The following is a 23,712-nucleotide window of genomic DNA, read 5'->3' as shown; positions in this document are numbered from 1 at the left end:
AAAAAATCGCACACTTGGTGTCCGAAGTGAGTAAAAATAGCTCAGATATATCTGTATATCTACATCTATATAGATATATTGATATATTAGCCTTTTTAAGGTATCTGTCCCTGTAATTGGGAGTTGATGAAAAGCATAGAAGAAGAACATGGACTTTGCATTTCACTAAGCCCAGGTTTGAATTCTGTTTCTCATATTTCCTGGATGTGTGACCTTCAGCAGGTCACTTAAACTTTGTGAGTCTCAGATTCGTCATCTCCATTACTAGCTTCACAGAGTTGTTGTATTACATGAAATAAGGTGGGCAGGGCAGGGTACACAGCTGGGGGGTGGCGCTGACTTAATGAAGTCAGCCCTTAAGATTGAATCTTTAGCATAGAAGAAGAAGGGAAGGATGAAGGTCCGAGGAGCTGGATAGGCCCTTCTACTTCTGGCATCCAGCTTGTGTAGCTAGACCAGCCCATTCAGCCCATTCATTGTCCACTAGACTTTATTCTAAGTCAGACTCAGAGCTACGATGTGTGAGAAAACTGTGTGGTGTTTTTACACTTTCATGGATGAGCACCTTTCCATGCTGACACACTGTGGCATGGAAACTGTAGAATTTGTTATTAGCAGGTTTATCAAATCCCTGGTTGTTCATCAGGTCTCCTGTCACACTAATTAGGGCATCTAACTGGTGTTGGTTGCCTTAAATGCATATTTATCCTTGTCCACAAGCATAATTATTCTTGGCTTTTTTTTCCCTTCAACATGTATAGGAAAATAAAAACACATAGAAAAATAATGTAGTAAAACAGATTGAAGTTTGATGACATTTAAATTCCTAGAAAATGCCGGGCGTGGTGGCTCACGCCTGTAATCCCAGCACTTTGGGAGTCCGAGACGGGTGGATCATGAGGTCAGGAGATCGAGACCATCCTGGCTAACACAGTGAAACCCCATCTCTACTAAAAATACAAAAATTAGCCAGGCGCGGTGGCGGGCACCTGTAGTCCCAGCTACACGGGAGGCTGAGGCAGGAGAATGGTGTGAACCTGGTAGGCGGAGCTTGCAGTGAGTGGAGATCGCGCCACTGCACTCCAGCCTGGGCGACAGAGCGAGACTCCATCTCAAAAAAAAAAATAAATAAATAAATAAAATATAAATTCCTAGAAAATTTGCAAGTGATGTTAAAATTAGTGAAGAATTTGTCCTGTGCTGATGTGCAGGGCTATTCATAGAATAACACTTGCCCCCACCTGTTCTCTACTTTCATTCCCAAAAGTACCATCTGACACTTGGGTGTGGGGGCTTTTGACAACACAAGACTACCACTGTCACAAGGAGCCCCAGCTACATTACAAGATAGAAAACACTCCCCTTTTCCATTATGTCAACAGTGATGCTGTATGTTTTCTGTTCTTCCAGCTGCTTGTTCCCTGAGTCAGGTATTGCTATGTATATAGGGCCCCAGTGGTTCACCTCAGAGACATTCTGCAATATGTGTCCTAAAGCAAGAGACAGGCCCAAACCTACCCGACCATCTATTTGACAATAGTCATTGCTAGAATCTTTAATATGTTACTAATGATGATGTCATGCCTAGAGCAGCGGCACCCGATAACTACTGAGCACTTAAATAAAGGTAATTATTAGGACTAACTCCAAACCTCTTGGGTAAAAAAGCCTAGGGGATATTTTTGTCATGCGATACAGGTGCCCATGGTCCAATCAACTCGGTCATCTGAACAAAGCAAGCTCAACGTTGGAAACCACTTCTAGTAAAAATACTTAGTTTAAATTATCACATTTGTAACAGGATTCCTAATTAGACCCCACTTTTCTGAATATATAGAGGAAAAGATGCTTTTCTTTGTAGTATACATATGTTCTTATATGGGCCACAATTAGCACTTTGAATTGCCAAGGCTGATCTCAAACTTCAAGCCTCAAGCAATCCTCCTGCCTCAGCCTCGTGAAGTGCTTGGATTACAGGTGTGAGCCAACATGCCATACCTGAATTGTACTTTTTACATTTAGATGAAAGAGGATGGTTATTAAACTCTAAATGAACAATGCAGATGGGAACAGAGTGACAGGATTGAACTGTATTAGTAGCAAAAGCTCTTTTTTTTTTTTTGAGATGAAGTCTCACTCTGTCACCCAGGCTGGAGTGCAGTGGCGCAATCTCGTCTCACTGCAACCTCTGCCTCCCAGGTTCGAGCAGTTCTTCCTGCCTCAGCCTCCTGAGTAGCTGGGATTACCAACACCTGCCACCATACCTGGCTAATTTTTGTAGTTTTAATAGAGACGGGGTTTCTCTATTTGGCCAGGCTGGTCTCGAACTCCTGACCTCAGGTGATCCACCCGCCTTGGCCTCCCAAAGTGCTGGGATTATAGGCATGAGCCACTACACCTGGCCACAAAAGCTCTTGAATTGATTGGTTTATTAACCACTTAGTTTCAGTTTCAGGTACATTCTAAAACAGCATTACCTTTTGGCAATGATGCAGATGTTCCATATCTTGTCTAATCATGTCTAATACAGTAGCTATTGGCCACCTGTGGCCACTGGGCTTTTCAAATGTGGCTAGTGCTGCTGAATAACTGAATTTAAGTTTACATTTAAATAGACACAGGTAACTAGTGTTTTCAAATATTCACTGCAGCTCTAGAAAAACAGAAAAGACCTTACAGGCTTTAGTGGTATGTTTTGAAATATTGGCATAAAATTAAATAGACATATCCCCAACCAGATTGAAACATAGTTTAACAAAATCTAAACCGAACCAAAGTTTAGTAATACCATAAAAGCCTTTATAAAATGTCTTTTCTATTATTCTAGAGGTGCGGTGAATATTTGCTCTCCATATTCGTGAGTTCCACATTCATAGATTTAGCCAACAGAAGACAGAAATCATACTAAAAAAGAATTGAATCTGTGCTGTACATGTACAGACCTTTTTCTTGTCATTATTCCCTAAACAATACAGTAGAACTATGTACATGACATTTTTTGTTGTAGTTAGTATTATAAATAATCTAGAGATTATTGAAAGTATATGGGAGGGTATGCATAGGTTGTATGAAAATACTATACCATTTTCTATCAGGCACTTGAGCATACTCAGATTTTGGTTTCCAGGGGAGATCCTAGAACCAATTTTCCATGGATACTGAGGGACAACTGTATGTATGTGTGTGTAATTTTAAAAAATAAATATAAAACCTAGAGATTTTCTAAAACCAGTGATGTGGGGCAAAAGTAAAAGCACAAGAAACTGACGAGTCGCTCAGGTTTCATGGATAGTTTTTACATATGAAAGCTTGACGATCTTCCCCACAGGAATGGGACTTTATGAATGTAATTGAACCTCTTGCAACAGAGAAAGCAGATGTCTTATTCTTGTAGTGTCCCTTCTAAAAAATGGTCCTCAGCTGGCCCGTACTACCAAGCATTCCATAAGATATGCATCATGCTAAATGACTGAAGGAATTCATAACCAAGCCACTGAAGAAGGGTGTCAACTGCTACATGCACACTAGACAACACAGCAGCAGATGACCCTGCACTCAGGCTCTCTTGTCATTATTGCCTTACACCTGCCAGACTCTGGTCCTTGGTGTCCGGGAGACCAGACTTTCCACCAAGTACAGAAACAGATTGAACTATACTTTATTTCTGAGTGGAGGGCACAGATGATCCTAATTCTCCAGACCATTGTTACAAAGTGAAATTTAAAGCTAACATAGGCCGGGCACAGTGGCTCACACCTGGAATCCCAGCACGTTAGGAGGCCAAGCCGGGCGGATCACTTGAGGTCAGGAGTTTGAGACCAGCCTGGCCAAAGTGGTGAAACCCCGTCTCTACTAAAAATGCAAAAATTAGCCGGGCATGGTGGTGGGCGTCTGTAATCCCAGCTATTCAGGAGGCTGAGGTGGGAGGATTGCTTGAGCCCGGGAGGCGGAGGCCGCAGTGAACCGAGATTGTGTCACTGCACTCCAGCCTGGGCAACAGAGTGAGACTTTTGTCTCAGCAAACAAAGAAACAAATAAAAATAAATAAATAAATAAAATAAAGCCAACATAGAAAGAGGCAGGGACGTGAAGACTAAAGTTGTTTTTTCTGAACTTTTTAATGACCATGCACAAAAAAGAGAGAATTCAAGTTTGGTTAGTGAATTGGATGGAATGAGGTTTAAGAGACAACTTAAGACTGTTACAGGATGATTGTGCAGGTAACACTAACATCCTAACAGATAAGCCTCGGTGATCTCGTCCTCCTTTCCAGCATGCCAGCAGTGATGTGCTCTAGATTTCCTGCTCTCCTCCAAGCTGCTTGCTCCCTGGGTTGGTATTGCTGTATCACCAGGACCAAATGGTTTACCTCCTAGACATTCTGTAATTTGTGATCTGAAGCAGGAGATGGGCTCAAACCTGTCTGATTGATGAGTCATAAGTGCTTCCATTTAATTCCAGCAATGTACAAAGGCATTATTTGCATCACCTTTAGTACCATTATTTGTGAAATGCCAACTTTTACAAGTGATTGTGTTGATTGGGGTCTTAAAGTTTCTTAAATTCCAAATAGAAAAAACTGATTCTGCCTATCTTGATGTCAAGGGGAATTTGTTGGGAGATTTTGGAGTCTCCTAGGGAATCAAAAGGGAAACAAAAGAGCCAAATAGTGGAAGACCAGGAACTCAGGTGCCTGTTCCAGGGCCTGAGCAGCCTGGCCAGGACCTCTTCCTAGGATCCAGCCAGCTCCAAAGACTTCTAGACCTGTCTCTCAAGAACAAATGTCACAAATCCGGGGCAAGACATTGATTGGCCCAGACTGGGTCAGCAGTCCACCTCTAGACCCATCAGCTATGGCTAGGGCAGGAGTGGATCTAGGTTTTATGGGGACTGAAACTCACACAATTTGGAGAGCGCCCCCCTTGAAATAACTAAGATGTCTGTTTTACATTGTACAAATACAATGCCCACAGCATTCCAAAGAAATCAGGACAGAAGAAATTACAAACACAAAGTGCCTACAGCCACTCTCAAGAGAGGAAGTGAGATGGAAGAAAAATCAAAGTGGGAAGAAGAGCCTGTGGTCGTAAATTGTTGTGGTTGAAGAGGTGGATTATTCTCTTTGCAATTCTTATAAAAACATTTGGCCATGTTAACACAGTTTTAGGGTCTCTCCTAAGACTTTGGAAGGAACTCATGCACTGAGGGGCACTGAAACTTTTTTTTTTTTTTGAGATAGAGTCTCACTCTTTTGTCCAGGCTGAAGTGCAGTGGTGCAATCTTGGGTCACTGCAACCTCCGCCTCCCAGGTTCCAGCGATTCTCCTGTCTCAGCCTCCCGAGTAGCTGGGACTACAGGCGCATGCTACCACGCCTGGCTATTTTTCTGTTTTTAGTAGAAACTGGGTTTCACCATGTTGGCCAGGCTGGTCTCGAACTCCAGTGATCCATCTGCCTCAGCCTCCCAAAATGCTGTAATTACAAGTGTGAGCCACTGCACCCGGCCAGGGGCACTGAAACTTAAGCATCATTTGTTTCACGGAAGGAGCAAAGTCTTTTTATTTTTTTTAATTTAAGGATGAGGACCCTCATGGTAACTATAGGAAGAGAGCAATTCTTCAAAAAAGGGAGAGGATGGAAAGACAGAATAACAGCAGACCACTGTCTTATCCTGCACCTGCTGCTATAACAAAATACCTTAGACTAGGCAATTTGTAAACAACAGAAATTTATTTCTCACAGTTCTGGAGGCTGGAAGTCCAAGATCTAGTCACCAGCAGACTCAGTGTCTGGTGAGGGCTGCCCTCTGCTTCAGAGATGGAAACTTCTTGCTGCATCCTCACATGGCAGAAGGAAGAAATCCTTTGTCCTCACATGATGGGAGGGGCAGTGGGACTAGGGCACTCCCGTCAACCTTTTATAAGGGTACTAATCCTGTTTATGAGGGCAGAAACCTAGTGACTTAATCACTTCCAAAAAGGCCCTACCTTTTACATTTTATTTTTGTTTTTTATTTTTGAGACAGGGTCTTCTCTGTTACCCAGGCTAGAGTGCAGTGGTGTGATCATAGCTCACTGCATCCTCAACCACCTAGGCTCAAGCGATCCTCCATCCGGGTGCACACTACCACACTCAGTTAATATTTCTATTTTTTGTAGAGATGACATCTCACGATGTTGCCCTGGCTGGTCTTGAACTCATGAGCTCAAGTGATCCTCCCACTTCAGCCTCCTAAAATGTTGGTATTACAGGTGTGAGCCACTGTGCTTGTCTGAGGACATGTTCATGTCAAGCCAAAGTTCTTTTTGCTCCACCATGCTACCCAGCTTACAATTTTGGACTTACAATTTTTGTGAGGATTTATGAACAGTCATTCAATCAGTATGTGTGACTAGGTCTTCTTCATAATCTCAATCAAATTGCTTAATTAATGACCAAATAACTATTTTTTTTAAGTCAAGGAAGAAAAGAATGGCCTTGCCTTTTGGAGAATCAAAGAGCCCAGAAGCCTGAATGAATCTCCTCTCAGGTGAGATTGTTGTTTGGAGTATGTGTTTAACTTGCTAATCAAAACATTTTTACATTGCAACTTGTTTTTCTTAATTTTTTTTTTCTCTACTAATGGCTTTGGACTGAGTTCTGTTAATCTTATGTATGCAATAAGGAAGAAAGTATTTTTGAGAGAACTTTTTCTCAATTCAAATCAGTTAAATAGTATAGTTTTTCTAATTTTCTATATATTACTGAACATATAGATGTCACAATATAAATAATTCATTAAAATTAAATTCAAAAACATCTGTTGAAGTCTAGTTCTGTGTAGGACACTATGTTAGGCCCTATGATGGATACAAAGATGAGTAAGTCATAGATCCTGTCCTTGAGAAGCCGATTCTAACCAAGATATACAGCATTTGCACAAATAAAGAAAATGCATAGTCCACCTGCTCAGTGTCCTGAATGAGTCTGAGCAATTTCAAAGAGATTTAAAGAGGAGACAGATGATATTCAGTTGTGGAGAGACATCAAGATGCCTGGTGACAGTTGGTAAAGGAATAGGGCGCCTGGAGATGGGAACACTGCAGTTGGAGGAATAGTGGAAGAGGAGATCCAGGCAGGAAAGGTATGCAACATGTGTTAACCCCATGGGATTGAAAATAGGACTTGAAAATGAAATGGGGCCCATACTTTGGAGGGTCTTAAAGTCCAGATGAAGACTTTACATTTCATTTCACAGGATATGAAAAAACTATTGAAAGTTTTGACCATGAGAATGATATAAAAACCATTACTACAGAAAAATAATCCGACGATTGTGCTTAAAATGGATTGAAGTGGGGAAAGACCAGAGATTGGTGGAAAGTCATTAGAATGTGAACTGGGGTAGTGGTAGCAAGAATAAAGAAAATGGGATGGATGGAAGAGACATTTCATAGGCAGAATCCACAGTACTAACATTTGGTTGAAACAGGAGAGATGGAAAGAGAAACTACTGTGGTTTCCAGCTGGGGTGACTGAATAATGATGCCCTTCAAAGAAATAAGGATGTCAGAAGGGATTACGCTCAAGTACTGGTTTAAATAGGTTAAGCTTGAGGTCCTACTGGGCTTATCTGGCGGAGAAGTTCATCTGGCAGTTGAAATTTCAGTCTGGAAAGTGGGAAAGAAGTCTGGGTAAATTTAAAAAGAAGGAAAAGGAATCGTGGTTTTTGTTTGTTTGTTTTTGTTTTTTTGAGACTGAGTCTTGCTCTGTCACCCAGGCTGGAGTGCATTGGTGTGATCTCTGCTCACTGCAACCTCTGCCTCCCAGGTTCAAGCAATTTTCCTGCTTCAGTTTCCTGAGTATCTGGGATTACAGGCGCCCACCACCATGCCTGCCTAATTTTTTGTACTTTTAGTAGAGATGGGGTTTTGCCATGTTGACAGGGCTGATACTGAACTGTTGACCTCAAGTGATCTGCTCACCTTAGCCTCCCAGTCTTGGGATTACAGCGTGAGCCACTGCACCTGGACAAAAAAAAAAAGGAGTTTCTTAAGTTGCATAAAGTTGCATAAGTTAAAGTATGATACTGTGTTTTTTTTTTTTCTTTTCTTTCTTTCTTTCTTTTTTTTTTTTTTTTGAGATGGAGTCTTGCACTGACGCCCAGGCTGGAGTGCAGTGGCTCGATTTCGGCTCACTGCAACCTCCGCCTCCCGGGTTCAACTGATTCTCCTGCCTCAGCCTCGCGAGTAGCTGGGATTACAGGTGCCCGCCACCATGCCCAGCTGCTTTTTGTATTGTAAGTACAGATGGGGGGGGCTTCACCACATTGGCCAGGCAGACCTCGAACTCCTGACCTCGTGATTCGACCGCCTTGACCTCCCAAAGCGCTTGGATTACAGGCGTGAGCCACCGTGCCTGGCCAAAGTGTGATACTGTTACACACACTCTCTATTTAGATATTAGAAGGGATTGTAGGATTCTGGGAGCTGCCAGTCAAGGGATATAGAGGCATAGGGAAAATTAATATGAATTGGATCCTAGAAAGACAGGTCATAGCAAGGGGAAATATCCAGATTAGAAAAGCATTGCAAAATGCTGTTCAGAAAAAGCGAACTCCTACCTGGGGATATTCACAAACCCGTGGTGGGCCATGCTGTGTTTCTTAGCTCGCTGGGGAGGGACCTTTTCTCACTGCCCTTTCTGTCATTCTCACCAGGTCTCACAGTTTGAACAAGAGGACCTATGAGTTCTCTTCCAAACCTAAATTTCATTATTATTATAACTTCCTTTCTTACAAAAAAAAAAAAAAAAAAAAAAAAAGCTAAGGAAGTTTCTTTTTCCTAAATACATTGCAAATTTGCTTTGTAGAATTTTAACCTTATGGCCAATTATTCTGGATAAGAAAATTGTTGGACAGTGGCCACAGTAACTAATTTTCTTAAAGATGCTTAAGTTCAAGGTTAAGGAGTTAGCTATAGTGTTCCTGTCAGAGTTCTCAGGGCTTTGGAGGGTCTGATTATATTTGAAGCTAAACATCAAAAAATTTACCAAGACAGAGTTGTCTAATGTGTTCTATTAAGCATTGCAAACCATAGCTTAAAATGCGCATGGGGACCCCTTTAAAATGCTGGCATTGGAGAAGGAACCAACAGCCTGTGTAGCTGAATTCCTTTCACCAGATTTCTCAAGGGGTGCTGCTGGCATTTGTGTGGTACCATTTGTACTTGTGCAGAATGGGGCCACACACGGTGAAACTTCAGCTTCCCTGGCTTTTGTCCACTAAGTGCCAGTAACGCTCCCCATTTATTGTGGCAACTAAAAAACACCACTACATATTTTCTTTTTAAAAAATGTTACTTTATTTATGTTAAGTTCTGAGATACATGTGCAGGAGGTGCAGATTTGTTACATAGGTAAATATGTGCCATAGTCACCATGCATTTTCATGGAACTACCTGGCTACTTCCAGCTCTCAACACACTTGTCAAATGGTCAAGATTTGTTTCCATTTCTCCCATTCCGTGCTCTTTCTCCCTTCTCTGTGCTGTCCTCTCTCTAGCCTTCCCTAGTATCTCAGTCTGTTTTCTGTTGTATATAACAGAATACCTGAAACTGGTTAATTTATAAGGAAAAGAATGTATTTCTAACAGTTATGGGCACTGAGAAGGCCAAGGTCAAGGAGTTGTATTTGCTGAGAGCCTTCTTGCTGGTGGGGACACTCAGCAGAGTTCCTAGGCTGTGCAGGACATCACATGGCGAGAAGACTGGGCATGCAAGCTCAAGTTGTCTGTCTATTTCTTCTTATAAAGCCAGTTCCATCCCCATGATAACACATTAACCCACTTATCCATGAATTGATTCATCCATTTATGAGGGCAGAACCCTCACTACCCAGTCACCTCTTAAAGGCCCCACCTCTCAATACTGCCAAAACTTCAATGTAAGTTTTGGAGGAGACAAATATTCAAACCACACCACCTAGCAAGCATCCTTGCTCTTCCTGTAAATTTTATGTTTGGGTTTTTACTGATAACACATTGTGATAATTCCTTCCTTCCTTCCTTCCTTCCTTCCTTCCTTCCTTCCTTCCTTCCTTCCTTCCTTCCTTCCTCTCTCTCTCTCTCTCTCTTTCTTTTCTTTTCTTTCTTTCTTTGGCAGAGTCTAGCTTTGTCGCCTAGGCTGGAGTGCAGTGGCTTGATCTCGGCTCACCACAACCTCTGCCTCCCGGGTTCAAGCGATTCTCCTGCCTCAGCCTCCTGACTAGCTGGGATTGCAGTCACCAGCCACCACACCCGGCTAATTTTTTTGTATTTTTGGTAGAGACGGGGTTTCACCTGTTTGTCAGGCTGGTCTCGAACTCCCGGTCTTGTAATCCACCTGCCTCGGCTGGTGGTGGTCCCAAGTGCTGGGATTACCAGCGTGAGTCACTGTGCCCGGCACATTGTGATAATTTAATAATACAGATTTAAAATGGTTATTCCTTTGGTGGGATTTCCATTTTAGCAGGCATGAAAGCCAGCAGCTCCAGGAAAAAAGTTCTATTTGGAGAATTTTGTTGTAACAGCTTTACTGAGGTATGATTGACACACAATAAACTGTGCATATATGTTTTCTCATATCTATCGCCCCATGAAACCGTTACCACAATCAGTATGTATCACCCCCCTCGTCTCTACACTGTGCCCTGGAGACTTTTTTCAAGGCAGTAAACTGGGGCAATCGTTAGGTCTCACCTTGATTATTTCCCATCTACCAGGGCTCATTGTCTTTCATTGCCTGGTGTCTAGTGTCCTGAAGTCTATTTTTGCATATATTTTATCCAATTTTTGGTTGTTTCAGGTGGGAGGGTATATAGGGTCCCATCTTGGCTGGAGGCAGAAAAAACTAGTAAAATTTTAGGTTTATACCCATATATAAAGAAGAGGATTTGCACTGGTGTTAGATCCTTCCTGGAGTCAGTGATGGTTCTGGAATTTCTATAAAAAAGATCTTTGGGGCAGCAATAGGGGAGGTTAGGGAATTCATTTACCTAGACTGTATGTCTATGTGGGGTAGATTGAAACTCTTTTTTCTTTAGCAGGCACAAATACATTGCTTTTATGTGGCATAGATACTTATTTGTACTGGCTCACTCAGGGGAAGACTATTGGAGATCCCAGGGAGTGGGGGCACTAAAGTCTCCCCTTCTTTTGGCTTTTGCCTTTGGGAGCCTGCTGTTTCAAGCCAACTCATCAATTTCATTTCCAGATTATATTAATGAAGATAATCCCGAAGTTCAGAAGGACCTCGATTATCAAAGATTCATGTATGCGTACTATTCTGCCTTTTCTACAAAGACAAAACCACACGCTTTTAGAAAACTTTCTTAACAAAGTTAAATATCCCATACAAGGTTAGTTAGAGAAGTCAATTGAATATGAGATCTCATTTGCCCCCAGCAGTCCTTCTGTGTAAAGTCAAATAGACTGTAGGGGCTTGAATTTGCTTACCAGAAAGTTAGAATCTAGGATACTCATTGCTGCTGCTGCTTTTCTTCCTCTTCTTCTTTTATTTCTTTTTTTTTATTTTTATTTTTATTTTTTTTGAGACGGAGTCTCGCTCTGTCGCCCAGGCTGGAGTGCAGTGGCCGGATCTCGGCTCACTGCAAGCTCCGCCTCCCGGGTTTACGCCATTCTCCTGTCTCAGCCTCCTGAGTAGCTGGGACTACAGGCGCCCGCCACCTCGCCCGGCTAGTTTTTTGTATTTTTTAGTAGAGACGGGGTTTCACCGTGTTAGCCAGGATGGTCTCGATCTCCTGACCTAGTGATCCGCCCGTCTCGGCCTCCCAAAGTGCTGGGATTACAGGCTTGAGCCACTGCGCCCGGCCTTCTTTTATTTCTTTTTTGAGACAGGTTCTGACTGCCTAGGCTGGAGTACAGCGGTGAGATTATGGCTCACTAAAGCCTCGACCTCCTAGGTAGCTGGGATTACAGGCGTGCGCCACTATGCCCAGCTCCACTGCTGCTGCTGAATGTGGTGTTACTGCTTTGAGATTAGTCTACACTCTTAATATATGCTGACTAGGCGATGTGAGGACTTAGCCTAGATCTTCTGGGGTGTGGAAATAAAGCTGACTTGGAATAATGGGGAAAGTTCATGTTTATTTCTATTTTGGCCACGTATAAGAATCTCCCAAGGGCTCATGGAGAGTACAGACTCCTAGACTCTACTCCAGGCTGTTGAATCCTCAGCTTTAGGGACAGGGTTCAGTTGTCTGTTTTTGGTAGCTACCTAGATGATTCTGTTAGCTAGCTACCAAGGTTTGAGAATTGCTGGCCTAAATAATCTACAACGACATCAATCTTCCCCTGGAGTATTGGAACTCCTGAGTTCATAATTTGTATCTAACTCACCCATCAACTTCTATCTCCACAGCTAAAACCCCACTATCATCTCTCATCACTTCGGCAACATCTGTAACTACACCCTCCACCTCCATTCTCAGCAGCTGCCTGCCTCTGCCTGAATCCATTATCCACCTTAAAGCCAAAATGATCTTTTCCAAATGTTCCTTTCTTGCTTAAAACCTTTCAGTGGTATTCCACAGCACAGCAAATAAACCTTTTAACACATTTAGACATCCCTGCAAGACCTGGCCATTGCCTGCCACTCCAGCTTGATCTCTTACTTCTCTCACTCATCTCAATAGAGCACTGCAAACTCTTTCCAGCTCAGACCTTTGAATTTCTTACCCCTCTTAACATTGCTTTTCACATGGCTCACTCTTTCTCATCCTTCAGATCTTAGCTTAAATGTCTGCATCCCAGAGAGGTCTTGCTTGATCACCTAGTTTGAAGTATGCCACCCGTCAACACACACAGGTTTTCTTTATCAAACTGCTTTGTTGATTTCATTGCACTTTCATAAGTTATAACTACATGTGCATTGCTTACTGTCTGTCTTCCCACTAGAATGCAAGCTCCATGAGAGCTGGGACCTAGATATTCTTGTGCACTGATATATTCCTAGTGTTGGCCCAGTGCTTGGTACATACTAGGTGCTTAATATTTGTTGAATGAATAATCATATTCTTTACAATGTAGCCTGGCTTGCATAATATTGGCTTGTGGGAGTGCGATTTGCTCTAAATCCATGTAATAATAAACCATGTTTGGGCAGAGTTGATGTATTTCCAATACTGCCCTGAAGAATGTGACTTATGAGCTTCTCGGGGTAGGGCTCTGCTTTGTAGCAGGGCACTGAGTGAAATTCTTAACATGGTCTCTGTAACTGGAAGGATTGAGGGAGGGGCAGTTCTAGGAATAGGCAGCCACATGCTCCCAGACTGAAGTCTTCATTTCAGCATGTAATTCCCCACATTTCTAGGATACTTTGAGAGTTCCATTGTTTTCCTCCAAATTAGAAAAATAAAAGAGGTTTTTAGTTCATGTTTGCAGCTGAGCGTGATGGCTCACGCCTGTAATACCAGCACTTTGGGAGGCCAAGGTGGGTAGACTGTTTGAGCGCAGGAGTTCAAGACCGGCCTGAGCAATATGGAGAAACCCCATCTCTTAAAAAAAAAAAAAAAAAAAAAAAAAAAAGCAACAATTAGCTGGGCTGGTGGCATGTCCCTCTAGTCCAAGCTACTCACACCACTGCATTCCAGCCTGGGTGACAGAGTAAGACCCTGTCTTGGCAAAAAAAAAAAAAGAGTAAATGTTTGCAGTAGTTGTTTTAGGTTACTGTGGAGGTTAAAACTCTGTTAAAAGTGACAGAAATGCATTTTAGGTTTAAAAAGGGAATTTATAGGAATTACTGGGTCAACTCATGAAATTCAGTATTCATTCAACGGATATATTTAGAAATGGAAATATATAAAGATATAGACATAGACATAGACCTATCTGTCAGTCTAATCTGGCATATTTGAATTGCTGGGCTCTGTGTTCTATTTTAAAGGTATTAATACTTAGTAAAATTTAGAAATGGAATCCTGGGAACGTAGGAATGGTAAGAACGGAATTTAGACACAGCTGGAACTGGGGGCTTGAGTGTCCCAGGACTCGGTCCCTGTCTCCTTCTCTGATGTTTGTTTGTCAATTGCATCTTCTCTCCCTGAACACCACATCCTCCATGGGGCAGCAAATGAGTCACTGACTGTCTTAAATTCACATTTTACAGCTTCCACCCACCAGACAAAGGCTAACTCACCCACTTTCTTATACTGAATTTTTAAATCCTGAAGAAAGTCTCTGGTTGCCCAGCTTGAGTAAATGACACACTGCTGAAAAATGTTCATCACAGCCAACAGATCAGGGTCTTTAAAAACATGGCAGCTTCTGTGTGCTCTGTGTGTAGAGAAGTAGTTTCCAAACAAAGAGGGTGAAGAGGGAGCTGGGTCTACTGTCCCATAGTTTTCTAGCACAGTCATCTCCGTAATTAAACATTTGAGTCAGAAGCCTAAACAAAAGGCAGGGTGGGATAGAAAACACTAAGTAGAGGACTAAAGGACATTATCATGTACAGAGATTTGAAGCATCTCCTAGGTGCCATGTTTTAGGCCTAATGATGAGAAGCTGCAGGTCACAAGACGGATGTTGTTACCTTGGAACATCAGACTTACATAAAGTGTGTATGATTACTTTTCAGGGTAATAGTAAACAACAGGCCTTTAAATACCTCTCGCATATTCATCTCTCATAGTAGTTAAACATACAGGCTCTGGAGCTACTTCAAATCCTGACTCTGCCTTAAGCTAGCTATTTAATCTTTCCGGGCTTGACTCTTCTCATAGGTGGAAGGGCTCATAATAGTACCTATCCCACAGGCATGACATGTAAGGGCTAAATCATGTACATATAAGGTACTTAAACTCTGTGTGGCACATAGTGAGTCTGTATTATTATCAAACGTAGCTCTTTTGTTACTGCTGATGATCAGTAAGTCAATCACAGAATAATCACTGTTCAGCATCCTCAGAATCTTTGATCAAGCCCATGGGGGGCTTTCTTCTTTTTCTACTCTCACTAGTAATACTGTGTTATTTAAAAAATAAAAATGCTGTTGTGCAATAATATGGCATGAGGTACCATTCTTAATTTTCTAAGAATTTCTTATACAATAGATTGTTCTAGTTCTATTATAGGTCCGAGTCCTGTGTTTATGTAAATATACTATGTGTGTAAATGTATGAATCCAGGGTGTTTAGAAACTCAAGAGTAAAGATTCAAAGACTTCAATATTTGTTCTAAGTCTTTATTTTTTGATTATTTCTCAAAATAAACTGAAAATATTAGATAGATATACTCTCTTTTTTTTTTTTTTTTTCCAGATAGGGTCTCACTTTGTCACCCAGGCTGGAGTGCAGCGGCAAGATTTCAGCTCACTGCAGCCTCAACCTCCTGGGCTCAAGTGATCCTCCCACTGCAGTCCCCCAAGTAGCTGGGACTACAGGCGCATGCTACCATGCCTGGCTAATTTTTTGTGTTTTCTTTTTGAGGCAGAGTCTCGCCCTGTCACCCAGGCTGGAGTGCAGTGGTGCGATCTCATTGCAACCTCCACCTCCCAGGTTCAGTCGATTCTCGTGCATCAGCCTCCCAAGTAGCTGGGATTATAGGCATGTGGCACCACACCCAGCTAATTTTTGTATTTTTAGTAAAGACGGGGTTTTGCCATGTTGGTCAGGCTGGTCTTGAACTCCTGGTCTCAAACAATCCGCCCACCTCAGCTTCCCAAAGTGCCAGGATTACAGGCATAAGTCACCATGCCCAGTGATATATTCTCTTACATATTAATATAATTTTCTCAGTTTATTACTGTTAACAAATATGTATAAAAATATAAAAAAATTATTGAGCATTGAGATAGAATCAATATACTTTCTTCCTCTCCTCTTTACTCTCCTCCATCCTTTTATTCCTATCTTCTTTTCCTTTTTGTCCCTCCCTACCTTCCGTTTATATACCTGTTTGAAAATTTTCACTGCATATATAGTCAGGAGCAGAATTGTTTGGTACATTCTATATATTAATCTGCTTGTTGTTTTTAGACATTCCGAATATCACCTCCCATTTTGTTAGCTATCTGTTAGCTTTATCTATGTGGTGTCTTTATTGAATATCATTTTAATTTTGATATTAATAAAATTAATCAAGAAGGTTTTGATTCAGATCAAGTTGGAGTAAGCACACTTTCCTCCACTTTTCCCACTGAATGCAAGTAAAAATCCTGAATGGAATACATACAACAATTGATTGCCTGATTTTTGAAAAAATCAATCTTCTCCATAGAATTTAAGTAAGACCCAGAATCACATAATATTCAAAATGTCCCAGATGCAATAAAAATTGCTTGACATTTGGAGAGCTAGGAAAATTTCAACATTTTATGAAGGACAATAGATAATAATCCCAAGATGACACAGATGTTTGAAGTACAAAAGATTTTTTTTTTCTTTATTAATAGAAATGGGGCCTTGCTGTGTTGGCCAGGTTGGTCTTGAACTCCTGGGCCTCAAGTGATCCTCCCACTTCAGCCTCCCAAAGTACTGGGATTACAGAAATAAGCCACCATGCCTGGCCCAACCAAAGACTTTAAGGCAACTATTATAACCATGCTCCAAGAAATAATTATGAACCCCTTTGAAGCAAATGGAACAACAGAAAGTCTCAGCAGAGAAACAGAAGACATAAAAAAGGGACCAAATGGAAAGTTTAGAATGAAAAACATACTGCAATAACTGAAATTTTAAAAATTCACTGAATGGCTCAATAGCTGGAATGGAGATGATAGAGGAAAGTCATTGAATTTGAAGATAGATGAACAGAAATTATCTAGTCTGAGCAAAAGAGAATAAAGATTGAAGGAAAAGACAAACAGAATCTCAGGGGACTGTGTGGCAGTATGAAAGATCTAGTATTCATGTCTTCAGAGTCTCGGAAGCAGAGGAGAAAAAGTATAGTGCAGAAAAATAGCCAGGCACAATGGCTCATGCCTGTAATCCTAGCACTTTGGGAGGCCTAGGCAGGAGGATTGCTTGAGCCCAGGAGTTCAAAACCAGCGTGGGTAACATAGTGAGACTCTGTCTCTAAAAAAAAGTAATTAATTAATTAATTAAATGTAAAAAAATTAATGAAAAGAAGTATTTGGAGGAATAATGACAGAAAATTCTCCAAATTTGGCAAAAGACATACACTTATAGGTTCAAGAAACTCAGTGAACCCCAAAAAAGATAAACTCAAAAAAATTCCACATCCAAACACATCATGATCAAACTGCTGAAAAAAAGGAAATTAAAGGATACTTAGAACTTAATGACAATACATATCAAAGTACATGCAATTGAGCTAAAGCAGACTTTAGAGGTCTGCTCTAAAGCTATATTTATAAATTTTACTGTATTCACCAAGAAATAAGAGAGGTTAAAAAATAAATGAGTTAAATATTCCACTTAAGAAACCGTAGGCTGGGGCAGGGTACAGTGGCTCACAGCTGTAATCCCAGCACTTTGGGAGGCTGAGACAGGGGGATTGCTTGAACCCAGGAGTTTGAGACCAGCCCTGGCAACATAGTGAGACCCCATCTCTACAAAAAAGTTTTAAGTTTATAAAAATGAAAGAGAGATTTCAAGCTGGGAACAGAGGCTCATGCCTGCAACCCCAGCAATTTGGGAGACTGAGGCAGGAGGATCACTTGAGGACAGGAGTTTAAGTCCAGCCTGGGCAATGTAGTGAGACCCTCATCTCTACAAAACAAAGTAGTTTTCTACTATCGTAGCGGTTCTAATCTCATGGGAGAGAGAAGATAACTTAATGTAAAAGGATAAACTTTCCCCCAAAATTATTGAAATAAAAAAAAAGATAAACCATCAACTCAAGGCAATATAGGGTAATAGTAATAGCTTGCACATATTGTTTCCAGTTTTGCAAACTCATTGCATGTATCCTCACAGAAACCTTATGAGATGGGTGCTATTATTGTTTCTATTTTAAAATTAGGAAATGAAGTCCTAGGTCCACTAAGATGTCAAAGACAAAATAAGCATAGATTTGGTTTTATTTGTGATTCTAGAATTGGGAGAAATGGTCTGAAAAGCTGAGCAGAGGAGGTTGACTTTATAGGCAGAGAAAGGCTGAAGCAAGCTGAAACGAGACAAAAATTGGATTACTTGTTTCAAAGCTACTGTTCTTAGAGGGTTAAAACAGAGGACACTACTTCATTATTGACTTAGGTTGACTGGAATCTGTTTTTCTGGAAAGCTGGTCAGTTTCCAAGTTCAGTTTGATTACTGGTACTAAGCACAAGGGACTCCCTTCTGTTTTGGTCTGTTCTGCTGGGGCCTCACGCAGGAGGCTAGTTGAAAACAATGGCCTCTCATAAACTTTGTTTAACAAAGGTCACATAACCATTAAGTGGCAGAGCCAGGATTGGAATTTAGGTCTCACCAAACTCTGCAACTTCTAAGCTTCCTTAATGTGTTTCCTTGTGCAGCAAAGTAAAGAAAGGTCACGGTCTGCTGGAGAGAATAGGGAAGGTAAAGGACACAGCATTGATTCTGAAAAAAGTGCTGATGCTATTGGGAAAATCAGAAGAGTATTACCAGGAGGGGAATTAAAGAAAACACCATTTAAAAAAATCTCAGGCCAGGCACAGTGGCGCAGGCCTGTAATCCCAGCACTTTGGGAGATGGAGCTGGAGGTGGGCAGATCACTTGAGCCCAGGAGTTTGAGACCAACCTGGGCAACATAGTGACACCCCATCACTGCAAAAGAATACAAAAATTAGCTGGCCACAGTGGCACGAACCTGTAGTCCCAGCTAGTCAGGAGGCTGAGGTGGGAGGATCACATGAGCCTGGGAGGTGGCAGTTACAGTGAGCCCAGATTGTACCACAGTACTCCAGCCTGGGTGATAGAGTGAGACCCTGTTTCAAACAAACAAATAAACAAACAAAACCCCTCTCTTCATATCCCTATTTGAATAGTTTTTTCTTTATAGGATCCATTAGCAATGTACAATTAGAGGACAATTAGGTTTCAAAACTAGAATGAAAAAGTCCTTTCAGTGGAAATATCAGGGCTCCATGAAGGACAGGCACAATGCTTTCAATATACAAAGTGCTTCATTATATGAAATAAAATGTATTTCAGAAATACAGTTTATTTCTGAAAACAGAAAAGTATACCAAAAGATTGCAGTATCATATCTCCTCTAGTCAATGGGTTATTACCAGCGAGGTGAAATGACTTCCTTGTTTTAACGAGCATTCCTTTTGTGAGAAAACATTTGTGTTCAGAGTCTTAAACTACCAGTTCTCTTTGTTGTTTACTGTGCAATTTTGCATGTCATGTTTAACACTAAATTCTACCTGACAGGGACCAGCAGGAGAGCAGTACACCGTCCAAGAACTCAACTCTCTGTCCTCGTCCAGGCGTCCAAAAGCTGTCCCTTCATGGCCAAGGTGCCTTTCGACCCCTACCTTCCCCCTCCAGGAGGAGCTCTCAGTCTGCACCAGCAACTGGCAAGGCTGTCAGCGAGCCATCTTGCACAACAAACACAAAAGAACCCCAGGGACTTCCAGATCACAACAACTCCATAAGTGAAATTCCTTTCAAGTGCAGTGGGAACGGAAATGAGTTTTACTTAGGAAATTCCCTCCTAGATTCCCCTTCGCAGAGCAACTCAAATTTAGAGAAAAAGGAGTCAGAACTTCATTTGTATGTTATTTCCACAACCTCATCAATATTCCTGCACTTAAAAAGTTCATGGAACAATTATAATATAGTAAGTGTACCCCTAAGTAAACCTTGACCTGAAGTTTTATTTATTTTATTTTTTAGAGTAAATAAGCCCTCCTCCCTCCTTTACCTCCCATTTTGGAAATTTAGCCTTGGAATTTAATAATATTTTCAAAAACAAAATGTACTGAACAATTAAGGAGATGATTTTATTTAGGTGATTGCAATAGGGAAAAATGCTCATTAATGAGCAGTTTCTGGACGGGCATGGTGGCTCATGCCTGTAATCCCAGCACTTTGGGAGGCCGAGGTGGACGGATCACTTGAGGTCAGAAGTTCGAGACCAGCCTGACCAAGATGGTGAAACCCTGTCTCTAGTAAAAAATACAAAAGTAAACTGAATGTGGTGGCGCGCGCCTGTAATCCCAGCTATTTGGGAGGTTGAGAATCATTTGAACTCGAGAGGTGAAGGTTGCAGTGAGCTGAGACTGCGCCACTGCACTCCAGGGCAACAGAGGGAGACTCTGTCTTAAAAAACAAAACAAAACAAAACAAAACTAATGAACAAACAAAAAAACACCTGGGGTTTTGTAGAGGCAAGTGAGTAAGGTGAGTCAAGGACGTCATGAAGAAGGAGGGAGACAGGTCTTATCTTGGAATATGTGTGAGCAGGTGGTCTTTTGCAGTTGCTGGGGTGACAAAGACCTCAGGTAAGGTTCAACGTTGTCAGTATTGCTTAGCTGTGCTATTGAAAGTGGGTTGATGGGGGAGACCTTGTTATAGGATCAGATAAATTTATCTAGAGATCACTAGGCTAAGTCCTTATTTTACAAACGAGGTAACTGAAACACAAATGTTTTTTTTTTCTTTTTTTTTTGAGATGGAGTTTTGGTCTTATTGCCCAGGCTGGAGTACAGTGGTGTGATCTCGGCTCACTGCAACCTCTACCTCCTGGGTTCAACTGATTCTCCTGCCTCAGCCTCCTGAGTAGCTGGGATTATAGGTGCCCACCACCAAGCCTGGCTAATTTTTGTATTTTTGGTAGAGAAGGGGTTTTGCCATGTTGATCAGGCTGGTCTCGAACTCCTGACCTCAGGTGATCCATCTGCCTTGGCCTCCCAAAGTGCTGTGATTACAGGCGTGAGCTACCACGCCTGGCCAAAACACAACATTTTAAAGTAATTTAGTCAAGATTATATAACTTTAGGGACAGAGTCAGAACTCCTATTTAGGGACCTTTTTATTAGAATCGATTTAAAAAATAAGTAATTATTAAAAGAGTAATAGAATCCCTTTATCTTCAGTAGTATATACCTTTTATTATTAATCTTTCAATATAATAATAATAATTATTAAGGGCTGTTTCAGTCAGAAGAAACTAGGAAGCCAGGGTTTTATAAATGGCTAAAATTATGAAAGATTACAAGACAATCCTTAATTTTTTTCTTATACTACTGTTTGGAAGACTTCAAATATTTAAAATTCCTTTCTAAATTTTTAAACTGCTTTCTTCAAATTAAAAATGTAAACAAATTACAAATAGAGGAAAACTCTGGTCTATTAAAAAAAGATCTCATATATTCTAATGGAAAAATGAAAACTTAACTGACTTTAAAAGATCTATGTGAATACTTCAAAATAACTGTTTATGCTTCCCTGAATTGCCCAGCTTCAGGTTTTAGCACTACTTTTAAATTATGCAGCAGACACATGGTTGGAGCACTCAGGCTGGCAAACTCATCACCTGCTAAGCTATAAATAGTCTTTGCAATAATAAATGCAATAACAATAACTAATATCTATTGTTAATTTCCTACTAGATAATAACAATAGAATGGAGCCTGATGCTTCATGGATATTAACTTGTTTAATTTTTACAACAACCCTATGAGGTAGGACTGTTATTCTCAATTTATAGATGAGGAAGTTGAAGCACAGAGAAATTAAATGATATATGCAAAGCCACATAGCTAGTGTAGAGCTGGGATTTGAATCTAGGTAGTCCGATTTTTTTTTTCTATGACCGTTGAAATAAATGTGGGTGGAGGAAGACTATCTTTATGAGTTGGTAGATACTCTCATTGAAAATAACGTTCTCTTAGCCAGGTGTGGTGGCATGCACCTACAGTACTAGTTACTCCAGAGGCTGAGACAGGAGGATCGTTTGATCCCAGGAGTTAGAAGCTCTGCTGCACACTACTGCATGCCAGCCTGGGCAATAAGCAAGACCCCATCTTTAAAATAAAAAGTAAGGCCAGGCGTGGTGCCTTATGCGTATAATCCCAGTACTTTGGGAGGCTGAAGCAGGTGGATTGCCTGAGCTCAGGAATTCGAGACCAGCCTGGACAACATGGTGAAATCCCATCTCTACAAAAAATACTAAAAATTAGCCAGGCATGTGGTGTGCATGTACTTGGGAAGCTGAGAGGAGGATTACTTGAGCCTGGGAGGTGGACGTTGTAGTGAGCCAAGATTGTGCCACTTGCACTCCCGCCTGTGTAACAGAGTGAGACTGTCTGAAAAAATATATATAAAATAAAATTTTAAAAAAATAAAATAAGTTAAAAAATTACAATAATGTTCTACTTCTTCCTTGAAAGAAGGAAAATGAATAACCAAATATTTCACATGTGAGAAATCAAGTTAGAATTCATTCTACTAACAATAAGCTTCTAGTTCAATATAAACACTTTTTTTCTTTTTTTTTTTTTGAGATGGAGTTTCGCTGTTGTTGCCCAGGCTGGAGTGTAGTGGCGTGATCTTGGCTCACTGCAACCTCTGCCTCCCGGGTTCAAGTGATTCTCCTGCCTCAGCGTCCCGAGTAGCTGGGATTACAAGCACGCACCACCATGCCTGGCTAATTTTTGTATTTTAGTAGAGACAGGGTTTCGCCATGTTGACCAGGCTACTCCTGAACTCCTGACCTCAGGTGATCTGCCTGCCTCGGCCTCCTAAAGTGCTAGGATTACAGGGGTGAGCCACTGTGCCCGGCCACATTAGACATTTTAACTTTCCCTGTACTTTTACATAAAATTAACCCAAACCATCTAATTAGAAATTACCAGCACTCATCCTGATTTTAAGGATTTCCAAAGAGCTGAGCCTCCTTCCATAATCTATTTTATCTGTAACATTCACCAAAAATAGTTACACCTGGGTTGTTAAGCGCCTTAAATTTTGTAAAGATGAAATGTGGTAATTTGCCTTGTATACATTGTGAAGATAGCTGCTACAGAGCTAAATATGGGATACCCCAAATTAAAATTCTGGATTTAAAGAAAACATAAATATTTGGAGAGGGAAGAAAGGCTGCTTTAAAAAAAAAAAAAAGAAAAAAAAAGTAGAACAATGACAAAAGTAGTAAGAAAAAGCACATATCTCCCCTGCCACCATCCACCCAATACACCACTCTGATATTAAGCACAAGACAGGTTGGGTGGATGAGGCGGGTGGATCACCTGAGGTCAGGAGTTTGAGACCAGCCTGGCCAACATGGTGAAACCCTGTCTCTACTAATAATACAAAAATTAGCTGGCCGTGGTGGTGGGCGCCTGTAATCCCAGTTACTCAGGAAACTGAGGCAGGAGAATTGCTTGAACCTGGGAGGTGGAGGTTGCAGTTAGCCAAGATTGTGCCATTGCACTCCAGCCTGGGCAACAAGAGCGAAACTCCATCTCAAAAAAAAAAAAAGCTTGTCTGCAGTGTCAAATCAGCAACATTTCAGAAATTCCTCTGACATGTCTTAAACTTCAACATAAATAAAAGATTATTTAGAGAAATTGCTGAACACTGTATGTCTATTTTGAGGACCCAGAATAAATGAGAAATGGCAACACTAAAGAATAACTCCATTAATAAGGAAATAGTTAATAAAAGTGTTGTATATCTATGCTATGGAATACTAAATAATCATTAAAAGGATTGATATTGGTTGGATGCAGTGGCTCATGCCTGTAATCCTAGCACTTTGGGAGGCTCAGAAGGGAGGATCGCTTGAAGCTAGGAGTTCAAGACCAG

General features: G+C 41.1%; 1 protein-coding gene and 1 long non-coding RNA gene across 16 annotated transcripts in view; one reads left to right on the top strand and one right to left on the bottom strand.

Annotated features, from left to right (window-relative positions):
- Nucleotides 1-23,712, bottom strand: part of LOC141406892 (uncharacterized) — a 119,794-nt gene that overhangs the window by 10,889 nt on the left and 85,193 nt on the right. The window lies entirely within an intron of this gene.
- Nucleotides 1-23,712, top strand: part of C11H12orf56 (chromosome 11 C12orf56 homolog) — a 114,947-nt gene that overhangs the window by 49,811 nt on the left and 41,424 nt on the right. For 8 of the 15 annotated variants that reach the window (XR_012420437.1, XR_012420436.1, XR_012420438.1 and 5 more), the window contains exons 3-4: nucleotides 6,456-6,528; nucleotides 19,333-19,741. Coding sequence is in view for 12 of the 15 variants with exons in the window: in XM_065524529.2 (XP_065380601.1) it covers nucleotides 6,456-6,528; nucleotides 19,333-19,741 (482 nt within the window). In the remaining 3 variants the exon portion in view is untranslated. The remainder of the gene's footprint in view (nucleotides 1-6,455; nucleotides 6,529-19,332; nucleotides 19,742-23,712) is intronic. The other 7 variants (XM_074007346.1, XM_074007347.1, XM_074007348.1 and 4 more) reach the window with 2 other exon arrangements.

The sequence above is a fragment of the Macaca fascicularis genome, chromosome 11, assembly GCF_037993035.2.
Source record: "Macaca fascicularis isolate 582-1 chromosome 11, T2T-MFA8v1.1".
NCBI classification, from domain to species: Eukaryota; Metazoa; Chordata; class Mammalia; order Primates; family Cercopithecidae; genus Macaca; species Macaca fascicularis.
This window is presented reverse-complemented; position numbering and strand designations above follow the sequence as displayed.